This window comes from Geospiza fortis, unplaced genomic scaffold, assembly GCF_000277835.1.
Source record: "Geospiza fortis unplaced genomic scaffold, GeoFor_1.0 scaffold173, whole genome shotgun sequence".
NCBI classification, from domain to species: Eukaryota; Metazoa; Chordata; class Aves; order Passeriformes; family Thraupidae; genus Geospiza; species Geospiza fortis.
Window position 1 is genome coordinate 2,755,074 of NW_005054334.1, and position 26,276 is coordinate 2,781,349.

The window sequence follows — 26,276 nt, forward strand, 5'->3', positions numbered from 1 at the left end:
TGCTTTGGGGAAACCTCTGGGTTGTCAGAGTCTTGGGTTTGTTTCTCACTGAAAGGGATGTTTAGCTCTTCTGTCTAAGAGTACAAACCAGGTGTGTCCAGTTCTGCATAGTCTCCTGAGTGTTTCCAATTAGGAAGCAGCTGGGACAAGTCTGTAAGTGGGTGAAGGCACTAAGCTGACCTGAAGGGCTCTTCTAGTCTTTGAATGAAGAAACACACACTGTTCCCATACAGATTACCAGACTGCCACGCCTGCCTCTCCACATGAGGTTTCAGGGCACTCAACAGGTAACTTTGGTCAACCTATTACCCAAAATCAGAAGGAGTGAAGGAGGCACAATGTTTTGGGATGAACAGAAGCCTGTTCTGCCTATGGCACATCTGAACCTATGTTTGTGCCTCAGCACTGCTGCAGTAGGCCACCAGGAGACCTTGAACCTACCTCCTTCCTTGAGGGCTCCCCAGCCAGTGATCCAGCAAAGAAGGCCAGGCTCAAAGATGTGAGATGGAGCAGGCAAGCAGATGGGCTGGATTAAGGGTGAGATGATCACAGGATGATCCAGCTGGAGCAGGGCCACATCATAATCATGGCTGTCCTCCTCGTAATAAGGGTGGAGAAAGAGATGGATAACCTTGAAGGACACCTCTGTATGGCCGGTGGCATTTTGCAAGTATTTACCCAAGTAAACGGTCCAGATGGAGGGGGAGGCCAGCCTGTAGGATGCAGCAGAGGAGCATGGGACCCAAAGGGCACACTTTGCAGGTAACGCTATCCCCATCCTAGCACATGCTGACATCCCCATTGTTGTGACAGCATGGGGACAACACAGAGCCAAAACAAAGGTGCAGCTGTGCAGCATCTTCTGCTATCACTGCCCCCTGGAAGCTGCCCCCTGGAAGCAATGCTGTGAATCCCAGCATGGCCCCTTTTCCCCTGCACACACCACCAGATAATACTGCATATATCCATACCCCTTTCTTCAGTTCCAAGCCATGGAGAAGCATGGCTGAGGTGCCAGAGGAGGGGTGCAGCTGCCCCATGACATTCTCATCAGTCAGAAAAGCCTCCCATCATGCATGACATGGAAAGCAATGCAAATCTTTCTACCAGCACCTCCCCTCTCCATTTTACCTCTCATCCTGGAAGCAGTGCGCGGCTGAGACCACCCAGCGGTCAGCAATGAGTGTTCCCCCACAAATGTGCCGGCCCCGAACTTGCAGGCTGGCCTGCCACGGCCATTCCCCTTCCACAGAATTCATACCACCCACAATCCTGCTGAGAGGGGCTTGCATCCCACAGTCTGAGGAGGAGACGCAGCAGTTACTTCAGGGAAGGAAGGGAACATGAAATACTGTGCCTGCCCTTCCATTCCTACTTAGCTGACTGAAGAGCTTGACCTCTAATTGCTTGTCTTACCCAGCCAGCACATGCTTTATGTACTGCCCAGGACAGGTCTAGTGAGCACTCCCTCCCAGCATTCCCCACCTGCAGCTGCAGCCTGGGGATGCCTTTGGGGCAGCATGCTGACTGTGCTAACTGCTGTGCCGTCAGGAAACCCTCCCCATCATTCTCCTTCACTGCCTACTGAGGCTCCAGAAAAAAACCAAGTAGGGAAATCAAAACATTAACTCTCTCCCTGCCAGTGGCCATGCAAACATGGGTGATTTTCCTGGCTGGAGCCTTGTGCAATGACATGTAAGACAACACAGTGGTCAAGCAGGCAGCCTGTGGGTTAAATCTGGCCTGTGGGACATGTCTGTCTGGCCTGATGCCTCTGCCTGAAGCAGGCAGGGAGCAGCTGTCCAAGGAGCAAGAGCTTGCTCACACTCAGCACAGAGTTGGCTCCTTGCTGCTGTCCCTGCCACTGCAGGGTGGAGCAGGGGCACTGGTACTGCGGGACTGAGATGGGGAGAAGGTGGTGGAACAAGGGAGGGTGGCTGCTTCTTCTGAGTGGTGGGAGAAAACAGGGCAACTTGCAGCTATGTGTCATCCTGAACCTGCCTGGCTGACGTGTGGCTGATCATTTCCTCACCACAGTGATTCTCATCAGACAGGTCCTTGCAGTCTGCAGTGGTGTCACACAGCGGGTTGGGTTTTTTCACACAGGTCCCATCTTCACAGCGGTAGGTGAAAGGACTGCAGGGGACCCCTGCAAAAAGGAAGGGAAGCCAAGAGAGAGGGCAGCTGGTTGTAGATACAGCCTAAAATCCTTTAAATGAGGAGGAAGGGCAGCAGAGAGCTTGGGGGAACTCCAAAAATGATGACAGGGAATTTCCTGAACAAACAAACAGCTCACAAACATTGTGAGGAGGCTGGGCGAGCTAACTCCCCAATGGTGACCTTATGTCACATATGAGAAGTACTCTACAGACAGCCTTGGTTTGAACACAGGGATGGACATTTGTCATCCCAGCGCTGTCCCCTCCCTACCTCCACCGCAGTGCTCCTCATCGCTCCCATTGACACAGTCCAGCTGGTGGTTGCACACCCTGCTGAACTCGATGCAAGTGCTGTCCTCATGGCACTGGAACTTTGCAGGGCACACTGCACAGGAGTGAAGCACATAGGAATCAGGCAGACAAGGTGTGAGGTCAGGGCCATAAGTCCTGCAGTCTCTGCAGCCTCTGCCCCCACCTCATAAGCTGTGCTTGAGACCAGCTCTGGTGTAGTGCAGCTGTATAGCTTTTGCCAGATCTGCATTCTAGGTATGCCTGCACCCTGTCTTACACTTCACTGTTGCTGACTTAACTTTTCTTGTCTTGGCCTCAGACCCACCTCAGCACTATGTACTTGTCTTGAGGTCCACATGGACTCTTCAGTTACCACCACCAGTCCTGGTCTGCTTGCCTTGTTAGGGTTTTGTAGGACTGCATCATGTCTGGTGAGGTCACTGTTCCTCCTGCCTTGCTGTCAACCCCAGCTCATGGGTCACTGTTTCACACAAACCAGCACTTCCCCTTGCACCTGAGTCCTGAGCAACACAGGATTCCACAATGTCCATGAGCTCTGGTGGACACTGGAGGATGGAGATGGGTCTAAGCTGCCTGCCCACCACAGAGTTTGACTTCTGTTCACAGATTTCCATAGCAGGAACTTGTTGTGTTGTGTGTACCATTTTCTTACTGCAATGACTATAATTTTTTCATTAATAGCATGAGCTTCTAGATGACTAAAGGTACATAAAGGTCTGAGGCAACTTGAACTTTGATTTTAAAGACAGGGATTGTTCCATACCAACATAGAGTGAATAATCAGAGATGCACTAGTGGCAAGAGTATAAGAAAGGAAGGAAATAATAATGTTTCTATTTTCTTTTTCAAATATAAAGTAATATTGGAAAACACGGAGTGTAATGTTCCTGTCAGTCTTGGTCTGTGCCAACCTGTGGAACTGAATGACATGATATCCCTGGGGCCAAGGAGATACTGGGATTCAAGAAAAGATTAGATATTCATAAGGATGCAAATGTATCCATGTCTACAGGAGGGAAGCATGCAAACCCTGATGTCAGACAGCTGGATGATGGGACAGAGCACACTGTCAGCAGCACTGCAGACAATACAAAACCCAACTTCGGCAATCTTATGTGAGCTCTCACATTTCTAGCACTGAATTAAAGCTTCTTTAGAAAGATTTTTCCTTCCTTTGACTTTAGACTTTTCCTGCAGCTTCCTCTGAATCTTTCAAAACTGGCCACTCTCTCCAGTGGTTCAGGGCTCTTTATCTGTGAAAAAAACACCTATAGGAAACAACTAATGAAAAGTTAGTGGTGGCAGCAATATGATGAGCCCGCCATCACACCAGAGGTGAGAGAATAGATGAATTAGGTGCCATGTCTAAGCCTGAATTGCTGTTCCTATGAGAATGGGGCTCTGCAGGAGTTCTGAGGTGCTAAGAGTGGAGCCTGAATCAGCACTAACTGCTTTTGGCATGAAGAACTGATTGAGGCTGATCAAGGACTTTGATGCTCTCAAACTGGGGCAAAATATATGAGTGAGGATCTGCACAGATGAAGCGTCACAAATGGCCTGGGGGGAAAGAGGAGAAAGAAGGGCAGCAGGTGGGCTTGGGCAGGTGAGAGCAGGGAGGGGGATGCTGAGGGGTGTGAGAGCAGAGGAGGCTGTAGGCCAGGGCTGAGGTTGGTTGTAGACCCTGGGTGGGAGGAAAGCAGGACAAGGTGGGGGACAGCTTGGGTAGGGCGCTTCTTTCAGGCTGCCTGGAACTCTTGGTGTTCTTGCTCCCAGGGGACTCTCCCAGGAAGGCTGTACTGTGACAGGAGCCAGAAGCATTACTGCTCTTTCCAGAGCAGGTTAAAGCCATACAGCAGTGGGATGAGACTTCTAAGGGCATTGAGGTTTCAGTTCCTAAAGTTGAGGTACAAGGCTGTGCCTTGACCACCCAAATCTCTCCAGGTCTTCCTGCCTTTGGAGGAGCAAGGGGCTGTGTCTTGCTGAGACCAGGGACTAGCAGGGAGAAGAAATCACTCACCACAGTTTCTCTCATCCAGCCCATTGGGGCAATCTTTGATCCCATCACAGGCTGGGACACACAAACCATTCACCAAACACAGAAACTCCCCAGGACAGGCTGTGAAACCAAAAGAGAGTAATTTGTCCCCAGTGACTGGAAACCTCCTGGCAGCAGAGCACCATGGCTTGAACTGCACACCCTCCTGACCACAAGAGTGCTGCTGCAGTGTACTGAACTCCCCAAAATGTGCCATGTCATCAGCTCTTAACAGGGACATATGGAGCCAGGATATGCACCGGGGGAAAGAGGGCTTTCCCTGTTTTGCATGGTACCAATGGGCGATATCCAGGACAGCCATCTGTCTGGCATGCCGTACGTCAGGATCATGGCTGTTTCATGTCTCCTGAATGCCACAGGAAAGCTGAAACAGGCTCTTTGGAGTTGCTATCAAAACTTACGTGGGACCTTGAAGGGGTTGTTGTTAGACATGTTGACAGGTGCACATATTCAGGGACTGGTGTGCATTACTGGCACCCTTTAGGAGGGAGATGGTGAAACCTTGGAAAGACAGACTGTGGGTGGCATTTGCATATGTGTGTATTTGTGTGCGGTTTTATTTGTCTCTTGTTTGCACGGATTCCAAGGTGAGCAGGAAACAGCTCTCTCTAAGAGATCTTGTAATCAAAACAAATGTTGCTTCAAGCAGAGGTGCTTTGTCATTGAATTCCCAAGGCCAGTTTGTGATGTTAACATGAGGGTAGGATTTTAGGCAATTTTGTGACCTTGGGTTTTGTTGCATGGATGCTCTGGCCACAAGAGGCAGGGCCACATATGCAGAAACAGCTTTGCACATAATTGCCTCTTCTTTTGGGGGGATCACTGGTGCATCACTTATTTGTGAGCATCTTCCTGAAGGGTGGATGGCACCTAGGGCTCTTGGGCTGTGCCTTGTGTTTCTCCCAGCACAAGCCAAGTGCAGAGGGGCTGCTGGGCCCCCAGAAAGGAGCAGGGAAGAAGCTAAGCTTACGGTCAGATTGCTTGTACAGGCTGTACGCTGCCTGTACGCCAGGGCCGGTTAAGGAGATCTGCGAGGTGAAGGTGATGGTGATGTCAGCAGAAGAAGTGACTGGGATCCGCTCAGCGTAGGCTTGTAGGGTCCTCAGGCCACACAACCTGAGGGGCAAACACAGGCGAGGTGGGTTGGGCAGGGAGGCAGGGGACAAAGCAGGGCAAGGGGGCTCCGTGGGGCTGGGGTGGGAAGGGGTCACACAGACTGGGTGCTGCAGGCAAACCAGGAATACAAAATGCCTTCAGTATGCATGAGATACAGAGTCCAGAGGGACCCTTCTGTCTTTGGATATTTCCTGCTTTCTGGAAAGCATTGAGATCAGGCCATGCAAAGCAGTTCAGTTCTTATAGTGTAAGAAGATTCTCCTTCATCATCTTCCTGAAGAAGCTATGTTGTAGAAACTGTGGCACTGACAGTTTAAGAGAGGAAAGCAGGGAGAGAAAAAGTGGAAATCCTAAGCGAGTGTAACATAACTTCTGGATCAGATCCTTCCTAGGAAGACAAGTTACCCCTACGGGAATCATGCAGAAGGCACTAATGAGGTGATTCAGGGGAGGTTTTGGAGGGAAACAGGCAATTTCGCAATAAGTGTGAGGAAAACCAAAAGCTATAGGTCCATTGTCTCAGAGCCTGCTTTGAGGCGATGGGAGCACAACAGGTCTCCATCTTTTGCACCTGGGCAGTGGTGAGCAGTAGCCCCAGCTACATATGGATGCTATTTGTGGGAAGTCCTGCAGGGGAAATGCTGCAGTCAAAGCAGGAGGATATGGAGCTAAGGGGAAGATGTGTACGGAGGTGGCTGCAAGGCAATGGCACACACAGATAATATTGCAGAGGTGGTGACAGGCAGATTTGCAAACACAGGAGACGTGGGAGGACACCAAGGTTACACACACAGGAGAAAACTAAGAAGCCTGATGTGAACAGCAAGACAGAGAAAGCAGGTTGGTAGCTCAAAGCAAATCTGTGCGAAATGTGTTCATCAGGGAGACAGTGAACAAGACAAGCAGAAAAGCAGGAGGCAGCAGCACAAAGGGTGGTCACTGAGTGCAGCTCAGTGTATGGCTCTTCTTCCTCACATAAGGTGAGCTGAAGTGAACCTGCAGACGTTTAATCCTAGTTTTATCCCAGGTGGGAAGTGAGACAGAAACCAGGACCCCACCACACACCTTCTGTTCTGAATAATCCACTGGCCTTGGGTACAGGGCAGGTCGTGCTTCTGTCTGCTGAGCGCGTAGGCGTCAAACCAGAGGGTGACCCCATAGTCGAGGGATGGGACCTGCAGACAGGGGGGTGCAGAGCGGGGGGCAGAGGGCAGATGGCTCCTGGGAGTGTTACAGCACACTCCGTAAGTCAGACACGAGCAGAGCAAACGTGAAGGCCAGATGTCTCTGACCACACTGCAGGTCAGAAAGAAGCACCCTCTAAACTGGAGCCATGCCACAGCCCAGGGTGGCTTTGCTGCTGGTATCAAAGCCTGGCAATTCTTATCAATTCCTATCAATCTGGTTCTGTATTGAAGAACCCCTCTGGAGATCAGATTTCAGATTCCTCCTCAGCTACAGCATCTCTGTGCTGGCATGCAATATTAGACTTCTTCCCCTTCAGAAACACACCTTATGTGGAGGCTGGGCAGGCTATCACCCTCTTCTTGCTTCTCTTGATGATCTGACTGAGAGCCCTGGCTGTACCCCCACAATGTGCAGGGTCCTGCCCTGGTTTTGGGGACAGGTGGATGCTCTTGTAGGAGCTGGCTCTTACCGTCATGTGCCACGTGCACTGCGTGTTGGGCGAGTAGTAGCTGGGGTAGTGTGGGGTGCCGATCTTCCCTTGTGGCTCCAGGCTCTCCCGCAGAGTTATGTTCACTTCACAAGCTGTAAATACAGACATTCAAAGCCCTGCTCTCTCTCAGCTCAGCCTCAGCCCGGGGAGGCCATGTAACCCGCCTTTTACTGACTACCCCTGCAATCCAGAATGAATTCTGCCCCTAACAGGGATGCAGGACCTCTAGGAGCTGTGATACTGTAAGAGAAAACCAGTTTTCTCCCTGTAACTATAGCCACTCTCCTCCAGCCTTCCTCACCTTCGAGGGGCACCGCCTGTGCTGAGAGGATGAAGGGGTCATAGTAGCTGTACATGGCTTTCTTCCACACAACAGACATGACAGGGCCAGACGAAAGGACTTCAACTATGGGCTCCTGCCGGCTGCAGCCGTAGATCCTCAGGGGAAACAGATCAAAGGATGGGAGTGGAGCAAGCAGTAAACAAATGAAAGAGAAGTATGAGAAAGAGAGGCAATGGATATCTGTGTGATCCACACACAGCAGTTGTAAGGTACTATCTGAACCAAACAAAGGACCAACAGCAACAGCTCCTGCAGCATGGTTTTAAGACATATCCCACATCAGTGACTTCAGCTGATCAGCAACAGACAGGTTGTACATTAAGGACAACCCCCTTTGATGTTGTCTGACACCTTCCCCTGCTGTGGCGTCGTGCCATCCTGCCTGTCTCCCCCAGCGTGTTCTCCCTGCTCAGGAGCCACCTACGAGGTGATGAGGTGTTTCTCCAGGGGCCCGGCTGCGTCGTACATCGCCAGGCGGTCCCTGCAGTCTGGCAGGGTCCACTCCAGCCGTAGCTTGATCATGTAGCCCTTGAGGCCATGCAGGTGCCAAAGACAACTGGAGGCCAGGTAGTCAGGGCCCTCCAGCCTTAGGATGTCATCCTCCTGGACATAGCTGTACCTGTAGCAACCTGAAATAGATGTGGTTGTAAGAGAAATTAAGATACGGGATTGTCACTTGGTATATCAGTGTAAGCCCTTTTTTAGGGTAAGGCTGACTCATCCCAGTGATCTCGGTTTACTTTTACGTATGTTGTGGTGGCACTGATCCTTTTGTACCATTGCCCCAGTTTCTCTAAGAACTGTCCCCTCTTCCTTGGTTAACCTAACACTACCTCAGGCTTTAAATATCGGCACAGCATAGTTATCTTCCACTGGCTTTATTTACTTTTTCACCTCTTTCTCCTCTCAGCCCCATATTCTTCCTGGCTTTAGATCTCCCTCATCTGAATTCCAGGTTTCAGAAGACTTTCACACCAGGATTTTTGAGTAAATATCAGCTTAAAGGCAAGCTTCTAATAGCATATCTAATGCAAGCTGCCAGACTGAGAACTTAGAACGCTGCCTGAAAGTACTAAAAGCATCTTCAAACACTGCCAAGACAACAGACTCCTAAATGAGGCACATCCTGTGCAGAGCCACACAGGAAACCCCCACCCCAGCAGCAGCATGGCATAGGGCCTGGAATCAGCACTGTGGTGCCAGTATACCCAGCTATTTCACAGTTCTCATTAGGACCAGGACAAGTCTGAGGTGGTGTCATTGCCCCTGGCAGCTGGCATCTCTGCCCAGAGCCATCCAGTACATAGCAGTCATGTAGTTTGGATCTGGCCAAGCAGCAGCACTGGTGCTCCCTTGCTGCTACTCTCGCCTTCCCGGGATTTACAGCTCCAGGAGGCCAAGAAGCTTTCTGTCCCCAGTGAAAATCCCTCCCATAAAGTCACGAACTCAAAAGGAAAGAAGGTAGCCTACCCAGAGTGGATTGGAGCACTACTATGTCTTTCACACTGGATTCTGTTAGAAAGAAAATATATAAAGAAAGATAAACAAAAATATAAACTGGATAAAAAAAAAGATAATCTGATCACCTAGCATGGTGAGGACTCCCTTCCTTCCTTCTGCAACTAGTGCACTTACAGCTTCAGCATGGGTCATCCTCCATGTACCTCTGTGTCTCCTCTCAGGGACCAGTTTCAGTCATGCCTTCCCCAGCCCATCTCTCTGGGAAATTTCTCTGCCCCTGACCCAAATCCAACAGCCCTTATTCTTGCTTTCCAGCCCACCAGGGACTTCTGTGTCTTTTTCCTTGCCCATTTTAGTGTGCGGTTCCAGGACTTCTTCCCCTTCCCAGGAGGGCTGGGCATTGCTTCAGGCAGTCATTCTCCTCCTCTGCCAGCCACATCTCAGGGCACAACCCCACTTCCCAGAGCCTTCACCATCTGCTGTCCCACTTGAAAGAATGCCTAATCAAAAATGTGGGAGTCACTGAGGGTGGAGAAGGACTTAGTTCTCTCTTTATGGCCACTGTGCAGTGAGCTACTCAACATCCTTGCAGAATCCACCTTTGGGGAAGGGAGTTGCAGAGAAAGTGACCATCAGGGGCTACAAATCTCTGCAAAACAGCCACAGGGTGGATAACACTTCAAGAGAGATGGGCTTTTCTGCAGCCTCCCAGCTGAACTGGAATCAGTCAGAGATCAGGTGCTACTGGGAATAATTGCCAAACGAAAAGGCACTGTGAGGTCAGCTGGGTGTGAGGATTGTTGTTGAGGGTTTTCCTAGGTCAGGGCTTTGGTCATTTGTAGCTTCCAAGCAAATCTGTGGGGAGAGATGAGTGGTTTTGTCATAGCAAAAACAGTTGTTGTGGAAAATAGGATCCTGCAGGCATAAGGCAGGCTCCTAGGTAAGCTCATGTGCTGTAGGGAATAGTCTGTGCAGAGCTGGTAGTAAGTACTCCTTTATCTGAAGGTAATAAAACCGAGTTTCTGTAGAGAACAGCAAGTCCTGAATGATTTTTGGGGAAGGGGGGAAGGTAGTGAACTGGAAGGTAGCCGCTGAGTGTGGCTGTTAGTAAAAACAAAGCACTGGAGATGGTGGAGAGGTTTCTGCAGTAGTCAATGGTTTGCAGCTCTGCGTCTCAAGGCAAAGTTTCGAGCTGAGCAGGCTGGCAAGAGTCTGCCAGAAAGCCGTGAAGTGCTAATGACTGCTCTTAGCTGGCTGTTTCTTCACTCTGGCTGTACAGGGCAAATGAAACCAGAGGTGAAGTCACTGGCTGGAGTCACCCTGGCTCAACAGTATAAGAAATTTTTGGCTTTTGTTTCAGTTATCAGACTGTGCTTCTGACTGGAGGGGGAAAGGACTAGGGAAAGCAGAAGGAGCTGGATAAACTACAACTGGTGTGTTAAGTCCAAAATAGAAAGAAGTGTGGTCTGCTGAAATGAATAAAACAGTGAAACAGATGCAAAGCAAATAAGAGGGAACTGGGAACAGCTAAAATTATGGCACCATCATTTTTATTTGTTTATGAGTTGCATTATGAAGTGAGCAAATAAAAGGAAAATTCTAGATGGGCTAACTTGGAAGGATTTAGCATATTTCCTTGTGATATCTCTGTAAAGAAAGTTCATTTAAATTGGCTGAGTATAGGATCTGGTATGCTGGAAACAAATCATAAGTAGAAGTAAGGAGCTAATGGTAACTGTGGGAGGAGATGTCTTGATGAGATGCTAATGCATCTTCTGACTAAGACCTTAAAATGATGGTCTGGATGAGGGAGTGAAAATCATTTAGAGGAAATCAAATTTTCTTTACAGGCACCAAAAAATGACCCACAAAACAATTGGGATGTGGGGGTAAAAGTTAAAGAAAGTATGGGTAGGATATAATACAAGAAGCTTCATCTTAGAATAATGCATGATGGTATGCCTGGGGATAAAAAAAAAAACAAAACAAACAACTTGGAGATTGAACATCCCATGTGAAGAAGAAACATGGAAATAAGAGTCCCAAGAGGAGGAGAAGAAACACAGTGTATTTTAAAACCTGTGAGATTTGGTACTCTGTAAGAGGGATCAGACAAGGCTGGCAAATTAGGCCTCATTACATCGATCAAATATAAATTCCATTGGACTTGTATGCAATGACTACATATATATCCCTGGCCCCTTACCTAACAACTACTCTGGAGCAGTTTTGCATGGGTGGCTTTTTAAACAGGCTGTGACCTTCACTGTGAGCAACAATAAATAATCCTTAAAATCATATGTCAGGAACTGAAGTGACAATGATGCTTTGTCTCAGAGGAAGACTTAGTGGTGACTCAGATATGTTGCTTTTGTTCTCTCTATCAAACAGTCTGGAATAATCTCCCAAAGGAAAGTAGCAAACCTAAGTGCTTGGTGTTTTCAAGCTGAGCTGATCAAAGTTATGACCTGTCTAAGACCTTGCTCTACAGAAGCCAAAGCTGATGGGTGAAAAAAGAATCACCTATCTGATCATGGTCAGGCGTATCTCCAATAATTTCAATCCTTCAAAGGAAGGATTTTTTTTTTTAAATCAAACTTCAGTTCTTCTCTATCAGGAAAAAATGCATAAAATTGTATCTCCTGATCCTTACTATTTCCCTCATCCTTATCAGGTTTCGTCTGTCTCCTTCAATAGACTCCTGGCCTTTTCTCCTAACCTTCTGCATCATGGAGCATTTTGGACTGCTCAGGCCACAGCTGAGCAGCTGGTACTTACCCAGGAGGACCAGAGAGTCTGGGTTGACCCTGTACTCCGTCTGGTAGGACAGGCTGCCTGAGCTGTTGAAGCTGGTGGAGAGCTCTTGGTGGAGCACTGTGTTTACCCTCTCAGCAGTTGCCTCCTTCTGCTGACTCTCAGGGATTTGGAGGGTGAACCAGAAGAAGAAGGTCAGAGCTCCCTCCCTAACAGAGAAATAGCATGTAAAGTATTCTTGCTCATCATCTCCAGAATTACTGGAGAGATAAACCCTGGAGAATTACCCTCCCCACTATTTCTCCATAAATCAGACATATCTGTGTAGATTTTCCAACTGTGCTGCTGTGACCCAGAGGAGCCTCTCTGAGTGGGGCAGGAGAGCTGCAATATCCATGGTGTGAGTCAGTGCTTTGTGGGAAGAAGCTGTTCCATGCCATCTGGCTTTCGTGATGACCACATGAGCTCAAATTATTATGATAATTAATCAAGACTAATCTAATGAGTAGTCTCATTTCAGGTAGAAATGACCTTTGGGTACTACTGACCAGAGGTTGAAAAGAGAAGCTCAAGACTTCACTGTCTCATCTCCCAGTGGTGACAAGGGGATGATTTATGACCAGGTACCTTACCTCAACCCATTAATGCTGGGCAGGCTAAAGCTGCAGGAGACTGTGGCTGGGAAAGTTCTGTTCAACCAGCTGGCAGAGAAAATTGGCTGGGGGAGGGCAAGGAGATGCTGCAACACATCTTTGTTCAGTAAAAAGCTAGAGGAAGATGTGCAAGTGAAACTTTTCTTTCCCCAGTTGAAAATGGAATTATGTCAAAGTTGGAATATTCCTTAGGTAAAGGACAAATTTAGGGGTGTGGTTTTCCACAGAAAAAAAATCAGAAGCAAATGACCATCAGTCTGGAAACCATTTCTGCTATCCCGTTCTACTGTTATGACCTGGAAAGCTGTAGTCCCACGTCTGTCCCATTCCATCCCATTCCACTGTTATCCTGCTCCCAGGTGGTCTGGGCTTCTTGGCGGGAATAACTTTTCTGTGCTGCAATCTGGCCTCTCCCTTCTGGTGCCTAGAGTCAGGCCATAAAATAGCTCTCTTGAATTAGAAAAATTAATTTACAGCTGCTCGGTTTCTACTGACAATGCCAAGACAATTTTTTTAATCTCTTCCCAATTATTTTTTTTTTACTCTCTTGAATTTTTGCCTCTCTGAAAAATTTCTCAGTTTTGGCTTTTCATCATGACCTGGGATGAAGAGGAGCATCAAAATATCCCCAGCTCTATTATGCTGGAACAATTCTGAATCTGGACTGTCCAGCTTAGCTTGGAGGTCATGGCAGGGACTGCAGAAGTTTTTTCATGGGCAGATTTCAGTGAAACCAGAGTACAATTTACTGGAAACTTTCACACAGGAACAAGCAGACATGCTGCAGGTGTTACTCACCCAAAGGCATACACTGTGCTGGAGTTGTAGTACTGACCCAGCTCTGTGGCACGAATCAGTTCCTTCAGCTGCAATGAGAACGTTGTCCCATAACTACAGGGCAATGTTACAGTGCCTGATCCCACCTTTCATCCTTCATGCTGTACAGGCCCACCAAGCCTGCCCTTGGATGGGGGCGCCTGAGCCCTTCCTCATCCTACTCAGTGGGCAGCCTCAGGGCTGGCTCTGTTGATGAAAGTGCCCTCACCATGCTCTGGAGCCTAGCTGACTCCACCCAGAAGGCTCTGGACTCCACCTGCCCCAGCTCCGGAGAGTAGCGGCGGTTGAGGACCTGGAGGCTGCCGCAGTAGAACTGCAGGATGGATGGCTCCAGATGCCATGGTCTGTAGTCTGCCGAGAGAAGACACTGTTAGGTCACCTCAGTGATACATAGGAAAGAGGGGGTCACCCCTGTGTGTGACTGTCTAAAGGCCACCCAGAGTCACTAATGTGCTCTGGGCTGGGCATTGCTTTAACTACCCCCACTCCATCTCCTGCTGGGGCAAAAAAACATGTGAATTTTTACCTAGGAAATACCAGGTTGCTGCAGCAGCTCCAGCCAGCACAAGAAAGGCTATCCCAAGGGGCACATAACGGAGGCAGCGACGTGAGTTAGTTTCTGATTTGTCATTTGAGAGGGAGCTGGAGTCTTCCTCCTGTTCCTCGGCCTCCATCAGGCGCGTCTGGTGACACAGTATGCCAGGGTCAGGCTGGTTTTTGTGTTTCCCCTTACACCCTCTCTGAAGGTGTTATGCCAAATCTGTCCTCCTCTCCCAAGATGTACGGCCCCAAGAGATCACTGTGCAAATATCAAAGACTTTGCTCAGAGCAAATGTGAGTAAAACTGCTAAATCAGTGGGAGACAGGCTCCCAGGACACTGTCTTGTCTCCATCTCCTGGTAATCCATTGGTATTCAAAGGCATTCCCTGGGTTTTGATTCTGTCAAAAGTGCAAGTTAGTACAATAATGAGTTTCTCTGAATACAAAAGTGTTGTCCTCCCAGGCTGGGAGTTGTTTTAAAACTGGTATTTTTTTGATCTAGAAATCAATGTGGAAGAAAATCGGTGACCTGAAATGTGAGCAAAAGCTGCACAAAGCAGCCACTGCCTGGGAACCTGAAGTTACGTTTTGCCTGCTTTGCCATTTTTATCTTGACCCCCAAGAGTAAGCAAACATTGCCATTCCCACCACGCCGTGTGTTCCCAGGCAAAGCCAATGCTGGCACTGGCTGAATAGCTGAGCTAATGAGAAGAGAGCACCTGAATGATGTTCAGCCCTTCACCAGCACCGGCTGGTGCCAGGGGACACCTTCTCTCTTCCTTTGCCCCTCATTTCCCCCAAATTGCTTCTCTTGCTTCTTCCTGGCTGCTTCTCTTCTGTCAGCCCCACATTCTGAGGGTGAGAAATACCATTGCCCAAGAGAGCCACATTAATACTGGTTTTGTCACCCACTTTTCTCCTCCTTTTCTTCTGCCACCACACAGTACATGCCTGCCCTCAAAGGTTTTCTGTGTTTCTGTGGTTGGAGAGAAAAGGGATGTGGATGCATCTGCATGGGAGAACACAGAGGTGTTGTGGAATGCTTGTGTCCTGTCTGTGAGTTGTCTGTTCCCAGTGGTGCATGTGAACACGGGGAGAGGAGTGCATGGGAGGGTCTTGCTACAGCTGGGGGAAGAGGTGGCTGGCCTCATGCAGGTTTTAGCCCATGTGGATGCCACTGAGCACCACCTGATAGGGATGAGTGGGCTTTTCAGCCTCCTCCCCCCAGTTACGGAGCCCCAAGCCCTCCAGGCTGCCTTGCAACATGGAAATGCATTTGCAGAATGTAAGCACCAGGTAACTCACTCCAGAACATCAAACCCAGCCTGGTGAACATCCACACTCGGACAAGCAGTCACACATTCACTTGCTCTAACACACCCTTCCAGAGGGGCAGGTGGTGCAAACAGGCCCAGCACAGACTGCCCTCCCTTGCTCCTTGTGGGGCACCTTTCTGTGCAACCCCTGGGAAGGCTCTCCTCCCCAAGGAGCCAAACTGGGTAGTCCAGGAGAGCAAGGGCACTTCTCCACTACCACAGCATCCCTTCAGAAACAGCAGGCATAAGCACACGACCGCAGATGGAGGGGCAGGGGAGGGAGGGCAGGAAGAAGCAGAAGAGCCTCTTTGTTAGTAGATTCGATGGCAGGCACCGAGGTTTCCCCCAGAGCTGCAGACCTACCTCTAAAGCCTGCTGCTGCCTGTGAGACCTGGCCCACACCCCAACTCACACCTGCAGGGAGTGGGGGAGGAAGCAGGACATCTATTTACTCAGCTCAAGGTCTCCTCAGTGATCGATAACCTGGTGCCATGTCCCTTCAGCTCGGCCTTTGTCCTGCACCATGCTGCTGTGGTGGGTCAGCGCACCCTGCACAGTGGCTTTTTCTTTTCTGAAATGGAGGGTTTGGAGGCTTAAAGCGGGAGAAGATCTGCAGGCTGAGCAGGGGAAATCCAGAAAAAGTCAAGGTAGGAGCACCTCTAGCTGTGCAGAGAAGAGCAACCCAGGAGATTGGTGCAGACGGCTTACGTTGTCCTCAGGGGACGGGGAGTTGCTGAGCAACTGCTGCATTTCTTAGCCACCCTCTCTGGTCCCATCGGTGTGTGCTCCCCAGCACAGGGATGGAGCAGATGCTGGCTGGCAGGGGTAGATGGCTGGAAGGAGGGAAGACAGCAGTAGAGAGCAGGTCTGGTTACCACAGTGTTCATCAGATGAAAGCAAAGCACAGTGCCTCTTGGTGCCAGCCTCAGAGACTCCCTCTTGTCTTCTTGTGCTTCTTGCTGCCCAGTCTCCTGACACTGGGCTCCCCACACTCAGGTGCACAGCCACTCATACCTCCCTGCAGCATCTGCTTTTCTTCTAGCCCCGGGTCCTCCTCAGCTACTTTTCCTACATGACCTTCTGCTTACAGTCTGCTGCAAGTCTGTATGTGCCCCTTTGTTTGTCAGAGAAAGCAGAGACACTGCAGCTGGAGCAGAGAAAACAGAGTTACTCTATCAATAAATGGGTGGCTCCTGACCCAGGGCTGAGCTCTAGCCAGTGACATAGACCTGGGGTTGAGCTTATTTGGGCCAGGGCTTGCTTGGGCTCATTTTGGCAGCTGTTCAGGGATAGACATTTTTCAGCTTTGTCACTGGACCAGGTTTAGTGTGGGACTGCATGAAGACCAAAAGCCATTGCTGTAGTTGCCTCATGGTGGATTCTAGTAGATAAACATTCAATGTAGGTAGAAAGCTGTAGTGTTTCACTGGGAATGCTTTCAGAATCAAGAGATTTGAGACCTGATTTCACTTTTAAAAGTTACTTTGAACCAGAATTTCCACAGATAATGAGGGGCAAGCAGCATCTTTAGGCAAAAATCTATTCCTATATAGCTTTTCTGAGTTTACACTATGAGAAGCTTGCCACAGTGGGTCAGAACCCATCTGAGGGTATTTCTCAATGCCAAAGACCTTACCTTTTTGATTTAAATTTTCCTGGAAAGAAGAATCTTAATTTTTTCTGGTGTTTTCAGCAGAACAAAATACGTAGAATCTCAATCTGATCTATCTAAGTAAGCATACCACATCTATCACCACAGGCTTTTGAATTAACCAAGGACCCAAACCCTTGATCAGATCGGACTTCAGAGGAATTTTTTTACTGCAAGTACCCCTTGCTTTCTGTTTCTTCACAGCAAATAAAAAAAAAAAAAAAGAAGAGATATGGGAGGAGGCTGAGAGTGGTATCTATTTATGAACAAGGTATCTTGGAAAGGAGATGAGGGATGTGACAGCTATCTTTGCTGTCTCTGGGCTTAAGATAAAGAGAGAACTCGTGCCTGTGGCTGTTAGCTTGATATTTTCCACACCAATATTTTCCACCCAGTGCTGTTCAGCTTTGGTTAGCCTCTGGTGCTGGCAGACACGGCTGTGGCGTGTTTCTGTGGGTTTGCGAACCACACACCACGCTCTCATGGGCTCGGAGGGGAGAACACGGCGTGTGACTGCTCCCCGTGTGACATTTCCAAAGAGCTCTTGGGAACCCAAAAGGTCCCCAAATCACTGAGGGTGTAATGACTCTGGCACTCACAACCCGCGTTACTCACACACAGGAGCACAATGATATCTCTTCCTGGAAGAAAGGTCCGGTTATCGCCAGATCTGACGCTGAGCACTTCCTGCCGCGGTGTGTCACACATCACACCCAGCATGGCTGCGAAAGCCCTGCTAACAGCTTGCCAGCTCCAGAGCTGTCAACATTTTCACAAAAAGCGAGGTGTGTGTGTGTGTGTGTGTGTGTGTGTGTGTGTGTGAAAATACTGAGCCAGCAGGACAGCAGGAGCTTGCCACAGGATCACCTCTAACTCTGCTCTCTTTTTTAGGTGTCTGAGTCCAGAGGAGCTAAAGGTATATTAATCCGAGCAAAACTTTACCTAGTTCCCTGTTTAGAAAAGTTGTTAATCATTTCCCCTCACCCAAAGGACAGAAAAAACCACTGTAGATTACTTAATATTCTGTTTATTTACAAAGAAGCTAATCTGGTTTTTTGTACTCATCTTAGCAGCAAGATGTACTCAGTAAGAGTACAGATATATAGTTTGGTCCTGCAAAGAGAAAATTAGAAAGGAGAAAGGCCAGCTAGAACTCAATCTAGCTGCTGTTATCAAAAATAACAAATACATTAATAACAAAAAGAGGGTCAAGGAGAAGCTCCATCCTTTATTTGACTTGGCAGGGGAATATTGTCATTAAGGATGAGGCTGAGCTACTTAATGCCTTCTTTACCTCAGTCTCTAACAGAAAGACCAGATGTCCCCAGGGTACCTGCCCCCCTGAGCTAGAAGACAAAGACAGGGAGCAGAACAAACCCCCTATAATCCAGGAGGAAGTAGTTAGTGGCCAGCTGTGCCACTCAGACATTCCCAAATTTTTTGGGCTGGATGGGGTCCACCCAAGGGCACTGAGAAAACTGGCAGAAGAGCTCACCAAGCCACTTTCCATCATTTATCAGCAGTCCTGGCTGGCCAGAGAGGTCCCAGGTGACTGGAGGTTAGCCAGCGTGACACCCATCTACAAAAAGGGCTGGAAGGAGGATCTGGGGAACTACAGGCCCATCAGCCTGACCTCAGTGCCACAGAAGATCATGGCACAGGTCACCTTGAGTGCCATCACATGGCAGGTGCAGAACAACAAAGGGATCAAGCCCAGCCAGCATGGGTTTAGGAAAGGCTTGTCCTGCTTGACCAGCCTGTTCTCCTTCTATGAACTTCACTTAGTGGAAGAGAGAAAGGCTGTGGATGGTGTCTACCTAATCTTTAGTAAAAGCTTTTACACTCTCTTACCACAGCATTGTCCTGGAGAAACTGGCAGCCCATGCCATGGATGTGTGTACTCTTTGCTGGGTAAAACACTGGCTGGATGGCCAAACCCAAAGAGTTGTGGTGATTGGAGTTAAATCCAGTTGGCAGACAGTCACCAGTGGTGTTCCACAAGGCTTAGTATAGGGGCCAGATGTGTTTAATATCTATTGAAAATCTAGATGAGAGGATCAAGGGCTCCCCTTTAGTCAGTTTGCAGATGACACCAAGCTGGGCAGAAGTGTTGATCTGCTGCAGGGTAGGAAGGCTGTGCAGAGGGGTCTGGACAGGCTGGATTGACGAGCCAAGGCCAATGGTATGAGGTTCACCAAGGTGCCAGTTCCTGTTAGCAACAGGGTCACAACAGCACCATGCAGGGCTGCCGACTGGGGGAGGAGTGGCTGAAAATCTGCCCAGTGGGAAAGGACCTGGGCTGCTGGTTGAACACGAACCAGGTGTGCCCCGGGGGCCAAGAAGGCTGATGACATCCTGGCTTGTACCAGGAATAGTGGGGCCAGCAGGGCCAGGAAAGGGATCATCCCCCTGTACAGAGGCCACACCTCAAATCCTGTATTCAGTTTTGGGATGCTGAATACAGAAGGACATTGAGGTGCTGGAGCATGTCCAGAGAAGGGCAATGGAGACGGTGAAGGGTCTGGAGCACAAGCTGAGGGATTGTTGGGGTTGTTTAGCCTGGAGAAAAGAAGTCTCAAGGGTAACCTTATTGCTCTCTACAACTCCCTGAGAGGAAGTTGTGGCAAGGTAGAGGTCAGTCTCTTCTTCCAGATAAGAAGTGATAGATCAAGAGGAAAATACTTCAAATTGCACCAGAGGAAGTTCAAGTTGGATATCAGGAAAAATTTCTTCACTGAAAGAGTGGTTAAACATTGGAATAAGCTCTCCAGGAAAGTGGTGGAACCACCATCTTTGGAATTGTTTGGAAAACAAGAAGATGTGGCACTTTGCAATACAGTTTAGTGGACATGGTAGTATTCAGTCAAAATTTGGACTAGATAATCTTGAAGGTTTTTTCCAGCTTTCTATGGAGGAAAATAGAAAAGCTTAAGAAAGTCTACATGGGGACAGTGCAGCTTGGATCCTTGGCCCATGTAAGATAGCAAACTGCCCATCAGAGACAAGGGAGTCAGTGTCTCTGGGAGGATTTTCAAAGTCCATCTGAGAAGATTCTCAAAGTACAGGAAACAGCTGGGAAAGCCTTGTACTTCCCTATCTGTGAAGCTGTGTCTCCTGTTTTCTCCTGGACACAATGGAGCAGTCCATGTCTTGAGACAGATGGTGAAGGAACTGATGAGAGGAGAGGAATAGTTCCCAAAGCCCTCCCAGCAACAAGGAGGCTCAACTCCTCTGAACAGCCCTTTTCAGGTGAAATCCAAGCCAGTGGGTGACCCTGCACTTGAGACTCATAACAACATTCAGGATGCATACTGCAATGTCAGGTAACAGTGTAGGAGCAGGAATCTCAATGCTTGGCCAGACAGAGATAGGAAAGAATTAGCTGTAGCTGACACTCACAGCTATGACAGAAGCGTTAACAAGTTCAGTATCCTTGAATTTTTTGGTATAAATTCTCTTAGAAGAGTTTTTAAGAGATAAGGAGAACTCTTAGCACATGGCTGGTATTTTCCCACTGCTGAAAAGTCCAAAAATATGGCAAGAAAATGGAGAGATGGTACAAATGGTGAATGCAGGGATCTTCCTTTGCCTTGCCAATTTTCTTCTGTGGCTTTTTCTAAGCCAGATCAGGGCATGTAGAGGAAGAAGAAAAACGAAGTCTGTGCTATCCCCTTTCTTTGCAAATGGATTGAGGTTTTCTTTTCAGTAAAGGTGCTGATTCGTTGGTTAGTTTTCTGGGCTCATTAACCACATCTTTGCTGCTAATTAGGCAATGGTTTCCCTTCAGCAGTGGAAGGAATGGGCAGCACTGCTGTGATGTTTTCCACTTATACAGGATGTGGGATGAACTATTCTGCAATCAGCTTATCATAGTCAAATAACTGTAGTTTGCCATCAGGGCAGAAAGGCTTTCGATTTCATGAAAAATATTGTAGCAAGAATGGGAAACTGTGTGAGTTTTTTACTGCCACCATCAGAGGTGGAAGAAAGAAAGAGAGGGAGGGGATTTCCCCAGTATTTTTAACTCAGTAATGGGGATTTCTTTTTTACACTGCACTGCTTAGACAGCTGATGCTGTTGTGGCTCTGAGCTGGCCTTAGAGACTCCAAGGTTTAGACTCTAAAGTGTAAAGCTGGACCAAGTAGCTTAGAATGTAATCTCTGATTAAAACTTAAAGTGAGGACATCATAGAAAAAAAATCACACCTTTGGTAGTCAGGAGGAGATGTCTTCATCCATTTCATCATCAACCCCAGCACTGACTGGCAGTGCTACTGGCCCCTGTATAAAATCTAACATCCACATCTTCAGGCATTTCTCTGTCCCATTAGAGGTTTTTAGGCCAGTATGAGGCAAACTGATCATATGCCAGCTCAGCCTCATAGCTGAGTGCTATTTTACACCAAAATGCAGAGCATGGAAGTGCTGGCACAGTCTCCTACCAGGAGCTGGGAAGGGAAAAATGAATTAGTGAGGTTTGGAATGTCACTTGAGAAATGTGAGGAGTTTCTATGCCATCAGAGCCAGTAGTAACAGAAAAACAGATTTCCTTGTGAAGGTAAGTCGTTGTTGGCTGGGTTTCAGCCTGATTAGTAAGCAGTCCCAATGGGATTGATGCTGAAGTTACATTCATGTCCTGAGGAGAGAAACTGTCCATCTAGCCTTCCCTGCAGATGTGGCCTTTCCCACCTGTGGGTCTCCTGCAGGCAGATCCTAGACAGAGCAATGGCTGTACTGGCTTTGGAGGTCCCTCAGAGAAAGGTAGGCACCGGTGTTTGGGACCTGGCTGGAGAAGGCTGTTTTGCATGGCTCCTCATCCTGTCTTTGCATTAGAGGTGGAGGCTGTGGAGGGTGGGAGGAGGAGGAGGCAGCATTTGCTGCTGGTGTGCAGGGGTCAGCTGGAGGGCCCCCCTTCCCACTGCCCTCGGTTACACTGACAGTGTCGCTGTCCTGCGGGTCCAGTGGGTCAGGAAAGTCAGTGTCCAGCTGGCACACAGCCCCAGCTGGCTGTGAAGCTGCTTTGTGCATCACCTTCTCATCCTGCTCCAGAAGTGGTGTTGGTGAAGTGCCTTCCCTCGACTGGAGAGCCCCAGGAACAGCCATGGCCTGCTGGGCTTCACCAGCTATCTCTTCCATGAAGTTGCTCTTTTGGGAGCCCTGGCTTGCCTCGATACAGTGAAAGAAGTTGTTGGGCAGCACATTCATGTCCTCTGCCAGTGTGCAGAGGTCTGGAGAGGGGAGAGCCTGGTAGCAGTCGCCATCCTTGCTGCCACTGCCCTCCTGGTTGAAAGGCTCGTAGGTGAAGTAGACCTGACAGGGCTCAATCTCCAAGGAGTTGGAAACGTGGAAGAAGAAGTAGCCTTGGTTGGTGAAGCAGCTGGACCCAGAGTGCACACTGGTTTCTATGGGAGGATCAGGAGTCAGGGCTCCCTTGGAAAGTAGAAACCGGGATTCCTGGTCATTCTTCTGTATCACCTCGAGCATGGAGATCTCTGGGATTGTGCTGTTCACGCAGTAGGAAGATGTGGAGAATGGGGACGAGAGCCATTTCTGGTGGGGAAGAAACACAAGAGAGAGAGACAGTGACTACCAAAGTATAGCACTCAGAGAGGAACCAAAGATTTAATCTACTGACTGGCCATAGCAATCGAGTGACTTATTTTCTGTCCAAGCAAGGGTTGCCAGAGATGGTGGGGAGGGAAATTCCCATTCATGATGTCTCATCTGCAGGATTTTCAGAGAGAGTATGTCATTTTGTCACATTAAAATTAAGAGTGGATCTTGTCAGCCTATATTTTGAGATTTCTGAAGCAGTGAATTTAAGATGGAGAATTAAAATGAAACAAAGGGAATAAAAAAGGTAGGAAAAACCCTTTCAAGACCATAAGATGAAGTGAAGCATGAAAAACAGTATTGAGGTGTATCTCATGTAATCTATTCCTAGGTGCTGAACAGCTTCTGATCTATCCACATGTCCATGTGCAGATTTTTTGTCTAAAATGCTCTTCCAGGCTCCTTCTGCCTAATTTTCATAGTCATCACGAGCAATATCCTTCAGTGCATCATTATCCTTAAAAATAAACTGGTTTCAATAACACCCAAATCCATTGCCTTTATGGCTTGTAAAGCAAATTTTTCAAGTTCTTTCTGCACTGATAAAGTGTCTTGAGTGCACAACCCCCTCCCCCTACTCTGTACTCTTTCCGCGTAGTTTAAGCTTTCTAAGCCTTTTTACACCTTGGCTTTTTCAAAGCTTTGCTGTTTCTGAACCCTCTGCAGTTTGTTTCCATCCTTCTTAAAGCAAGATGCCCCTTGGGATCACCTCCCACATCTTGCATCTGACGCTCCCTTTAATGCTGTACAGAGTGGTAATTGTCTCCTTGCAGCTGCCCATACTCACAGAGAGCCTAGGGGAGGGGAATAGTGGAGTGGGAAAAGAAGGGAAGCAGACAAGGATGCAAGGAATAGCTAAGTGCCATCCAGTGTGATGGCAATTCACAACAGGAGCAGAGGAGAAGCTCACAGCAGGAAATCTGGGGAAGAGCTGGGCAGCCGAGGGCAAGTAGGGAGGCCCTGAACTGGGAGGGAGGGGGATCTTGAGAGGCCAAGCCCCCTCCTGCAGGTCCCTTGCTGTCTCTCAGGCTGCTGATTATGGGAGCAGGGTGCTGTGCTTTGTGTGGTTTGCCATTTCTTTGTTCTGTAATTAGAGATGCCTCAGCTGAGTGTCAGGTTTTAGAAGGTCAGAAAACAGAACTTGAGCAGAGGACCCAGCTGCTGGTGCTACAGGTGCATATATCATGTATGCATGGGTAGGTCTATCTGTCCTGGGCATGTGCAGCTGGGTGCTCCTTTCCCTCATTTCTCCCCGCTATGGCTCCATCTCCAGCCCCATACCTGAATGTCACCTCTGTGAACCGAAACAAGTGGGGGAAAAAACTTCTCGGGGTCTGGGATGTGAATCTTCAGGATCTTCTTAAACCTTGAGGAGAGACAATGAGAAGGACAAATGAAGCAAGGCCTGATCCTGATCACTGTCACTGTGGTGGGGGTGAAAGAGTGCCCTGCAATTCACAGGTACTGCCCTGGCATGGGAGAAGAGGTAAAGCTGAGCCTGAGGTCTGTCCTTCCTCTTGAGTGGTCTGAGAGGCACTACTGAGCCACAAGATGTATAGAGGTGAGACAGATAAACCTGGCACTGGAAAATACATTTCCCCCAGCCTTTTCCCTGGGGAAGGACAACCCCTGGCTTTACTGGTTTCTTCCCTGCCTTGCCTGGTCACCTTAGCCTCTCCACCTGCCCCCTTCAGCCCCCGTCCTGACAACAAGCTGAGCAGGCCTCCCTTGTTTCCAAGTTCCCACTGCTGTGAGCTGTTTGTTCTCTGTTTTGCTATCACCACAATGACTCAGGACCTGAGCAGGGCCATCACTGGGAAAGCTCTGCCACAGCTCTCTTTCCTCCTAGCAGCATGCTGCATGGCATAGCTGGGGCACACTGGCTGTGCAAGCCATCTCAGTGAGTATGCCTTGCATTGTCCAGAGGCCTCTCCTTCCCTGGAACCAGTGTGTTGTCATCCTGATGCAGCATGGAATGATCTAAGCTGCTCCTCCGCTTCTCAGAGTGGCTGGATCATCTTGTCATCCCTTTACTGAAGCCTTGCTGTAGGATGTTGTAAGGAAAAACCCTCCTGACCTCTGGAAGCAATCAATGTACTCTCTGAAGTATCAGAGCTTGCTAGCTCTTGCATATAAACTACCTTACATCATTGCAGATGCTATTTTTATTCATGCATGTCTAATCCTTCGTTGCATCTTACCTCAGCATTATTCTGCACTCAATTCCCCTAGGTTGATTATACTTTGTGGAGAAAGGAGGCCTTTTTAACTCCCTCCATGCTATACATCTAGCACTTCCTCTACTTTGTGTAGTGACTCAGGGTAAAATAGTGACCAGTGACTTTCTCAGTATCCATTGTCCTTCAGCATGGTTCTCTGTCTCCTTGCAGAGAAACCACCCAGCCTCTGCAACCTCATCTCTGAGAATGTTTGTCCCTGCTCCCTGCCATGAATATCAGCACCCTGCTTCTTTACCCCTGATGTGAGATGAGAAAACCTGTGATTGTTTCCAAACTTGTGCCAAGATGAGAGGTCACTGTTCCTATTATTGTGTTGAGTAACCTTGTGAGACACTTTCAGTCCTTAATAAAAGCAGTGTCTGGGTAGAAACACTGGCAAAGAGGTCTTGAAGCATCATATATGTTTTATCAGTGTATGAGGACTGCACAGACCAGGGAGAACAAGAATTGTGCTCCTCACTCAGGAGTTTTGCCTGCAGGCCCAATGTCATCTCATCCTGCCTGAGCTCTTGCTGGAATGAGAAGGAAGTGGTAACCAGGCTTGCTTGGTCCTCACTACAGGGAGAGTTCCCAACCCAGTGACCTGCCTTTGAAGAAGCAATTTTGATGCATCCCTGCCAGGAAACACCACTCTAACCCCTGGGCAACAGATGTGCTGAGGCAGCTGTTTTAAATTTAGCCAGGGCATGACACCAGGTCACAGGAGAATGGCACAATACAACAGTGCTGGTGAAACCACATCATCTTGGGTGGTGTTATTTTTCCACAGGCAAATATCAGTCTCAGGAGGTTGGGCTACAAACCATACATTGGTTGGCTTAAAGCTATCTCTATCCTGAGCAACAGCAGGTGAAAAATAATCTGAGTTTTGAGAATACCCACAAGATACAGGAGAGGAACAGAGATGTAAACTTAATTCTCAATTACCATTTCAGGGTCCGTAAGTTAATGAGGAAGGCAGTCCCAATGATCACAAAGATGAAAGTGCTCACTATCAGAACTGGCAGGACTGGCTGGGATGTTCCTGCAAGATGAGAAAGAATGAGGAAACGGCTGTTAAAAGCTAACCAGGATTCTGTAGGTAGAAGCTGCAGCCCTTTCATGGCTGTTCAAGGTGATCAAAGTGGGCCTTTGTTATAATTTTATATAATATTATAATATTATCTAGAATTTTAATATACAGGTCAGTATATGTGAGTTCTGCTGTGTTGTGTAGGATGCCTTTGAGCTGATACAGGTTTCAGAGTCTAAGCATTGCTTAACAGATAATTTGTGCCGAACAAACAAAGCTTAAACTCCCTGGTCATAACAGCACCACAGATGGGGGTGGCCACAGATGAGGTGTGCCAGTTGAGGCGTCCGCCAACCTGTTTCATTGCTAAGGAAAGCAGGGACTCCTAAAACCAGCTAAAGTGGGGTTGGAGGCTTGAAACAGCATTAATGGTCAGTGGGGAGAGGGACTCATGGGGTTCACAGGTCTCTGAGAAGGCAAAAGGAGAAGCATAGAGAAGGTTAGGGACTGAGGGACTGACTTCTCTTTTTGGAGA

At 48.4% G+C, this 26,276-nt stretch overlaps 2 protein-coding genes across 2 annotated transcripts in view; both read right to left on the reverse strand.

Annotated features, from left to right (window-relative positions):
* Window positions 1-15,788, reverse strand: part of TMPRSS6 (transmembrane serine protease 6) — a 17,747-nt gene extending 1,959 nt beyond the window's left edge. Inside the window, exons 1-16 of the mRNA XM_005421821.2 lie at window positions 15,679-15,788; window positions 13,896-14,052; window positions 13,578-13,720; window positions 13,331-13,398; window positions 11,904-12,088; window positions 9,135-9,176; window positions 8,089-8,293; window positions 7,623-7,759; window positions 7,301-7,413; window positions 6,709-6,818; window positions 5,498-5,643; window positions 4,489-4,587; window positions 2,431-2,544; window positions 2,033-2,149; window positions 1,132-1,300; window positions 442-713 (exon numbers count right to left, since the gene is read on the reverse strand). Of these exons, the coding sequence (XP_005421878.1) occupies window positions 442-713; window positions 1,132-1,300; window positions 2,033-2,149; window positions 2,431-2,544; window positions 4,489-4,587; window positions 5,498-5,643; window positions 6,709-6,818; window positions 7,301-7,413; window positions 7,623-7,759; window positions 8,089-8,293; window positions 9,135-9,176; window positions 11,904-12,088; window positions 13,331-13,398; window positions 13,578-13,720; window positions 13,896-14,043 (2,068 nt within the window). The 5' untranslated portion in view covers window positions 14,044-14,052; window positions 15,679-15,788. The remainder of the gene's footprint in view (window positions 1-441; window positions 714-1,131; window positions 1,301-2,032; window positions 2,150-2,430; window positions 2,545-4,488; window positions 4,588-5,497; window positions 5,644-6,708; window positions 6,819-7,300; window positions 7,414-7,622; window positions 7,760-8,088; window positions 8,294-9,134; window positions 9,177-11,903; window positions 12,089-13,330; window positions 13,399-13,577; window positions 13,721-13,895; window positions 14,053-15,678) is intronic.
* A 5,801-nt stretch (window positions 15,789-21,589) lies between these two features.
* Window positions 21,590-26,276, reverse strand: part of IL2RB (interleukin 2 receptor subunit beta) — a 10,601-nt gene continuing 5,914 nt past the window's right edge. The window contains exons 7-9 of the mRNA XM_005421822.1: window positions 25,657-25,753; window positions 23,771-23,855; window positions 21,590-22,426 (exon numbers count right to left, since the gene is read on the reverse strand). Of these exons, the coding sequence (XP_005421879.1) occupies window positions 21,590-22,426; window positions 23,771-23,855; window positions 25,657-25,753 (1,019 nt within the window). The remainder of the gene's footprint in view (window positions 22,427-23,770; window positions 23,856-25,656; window positions 25,754-26,276) is intronic.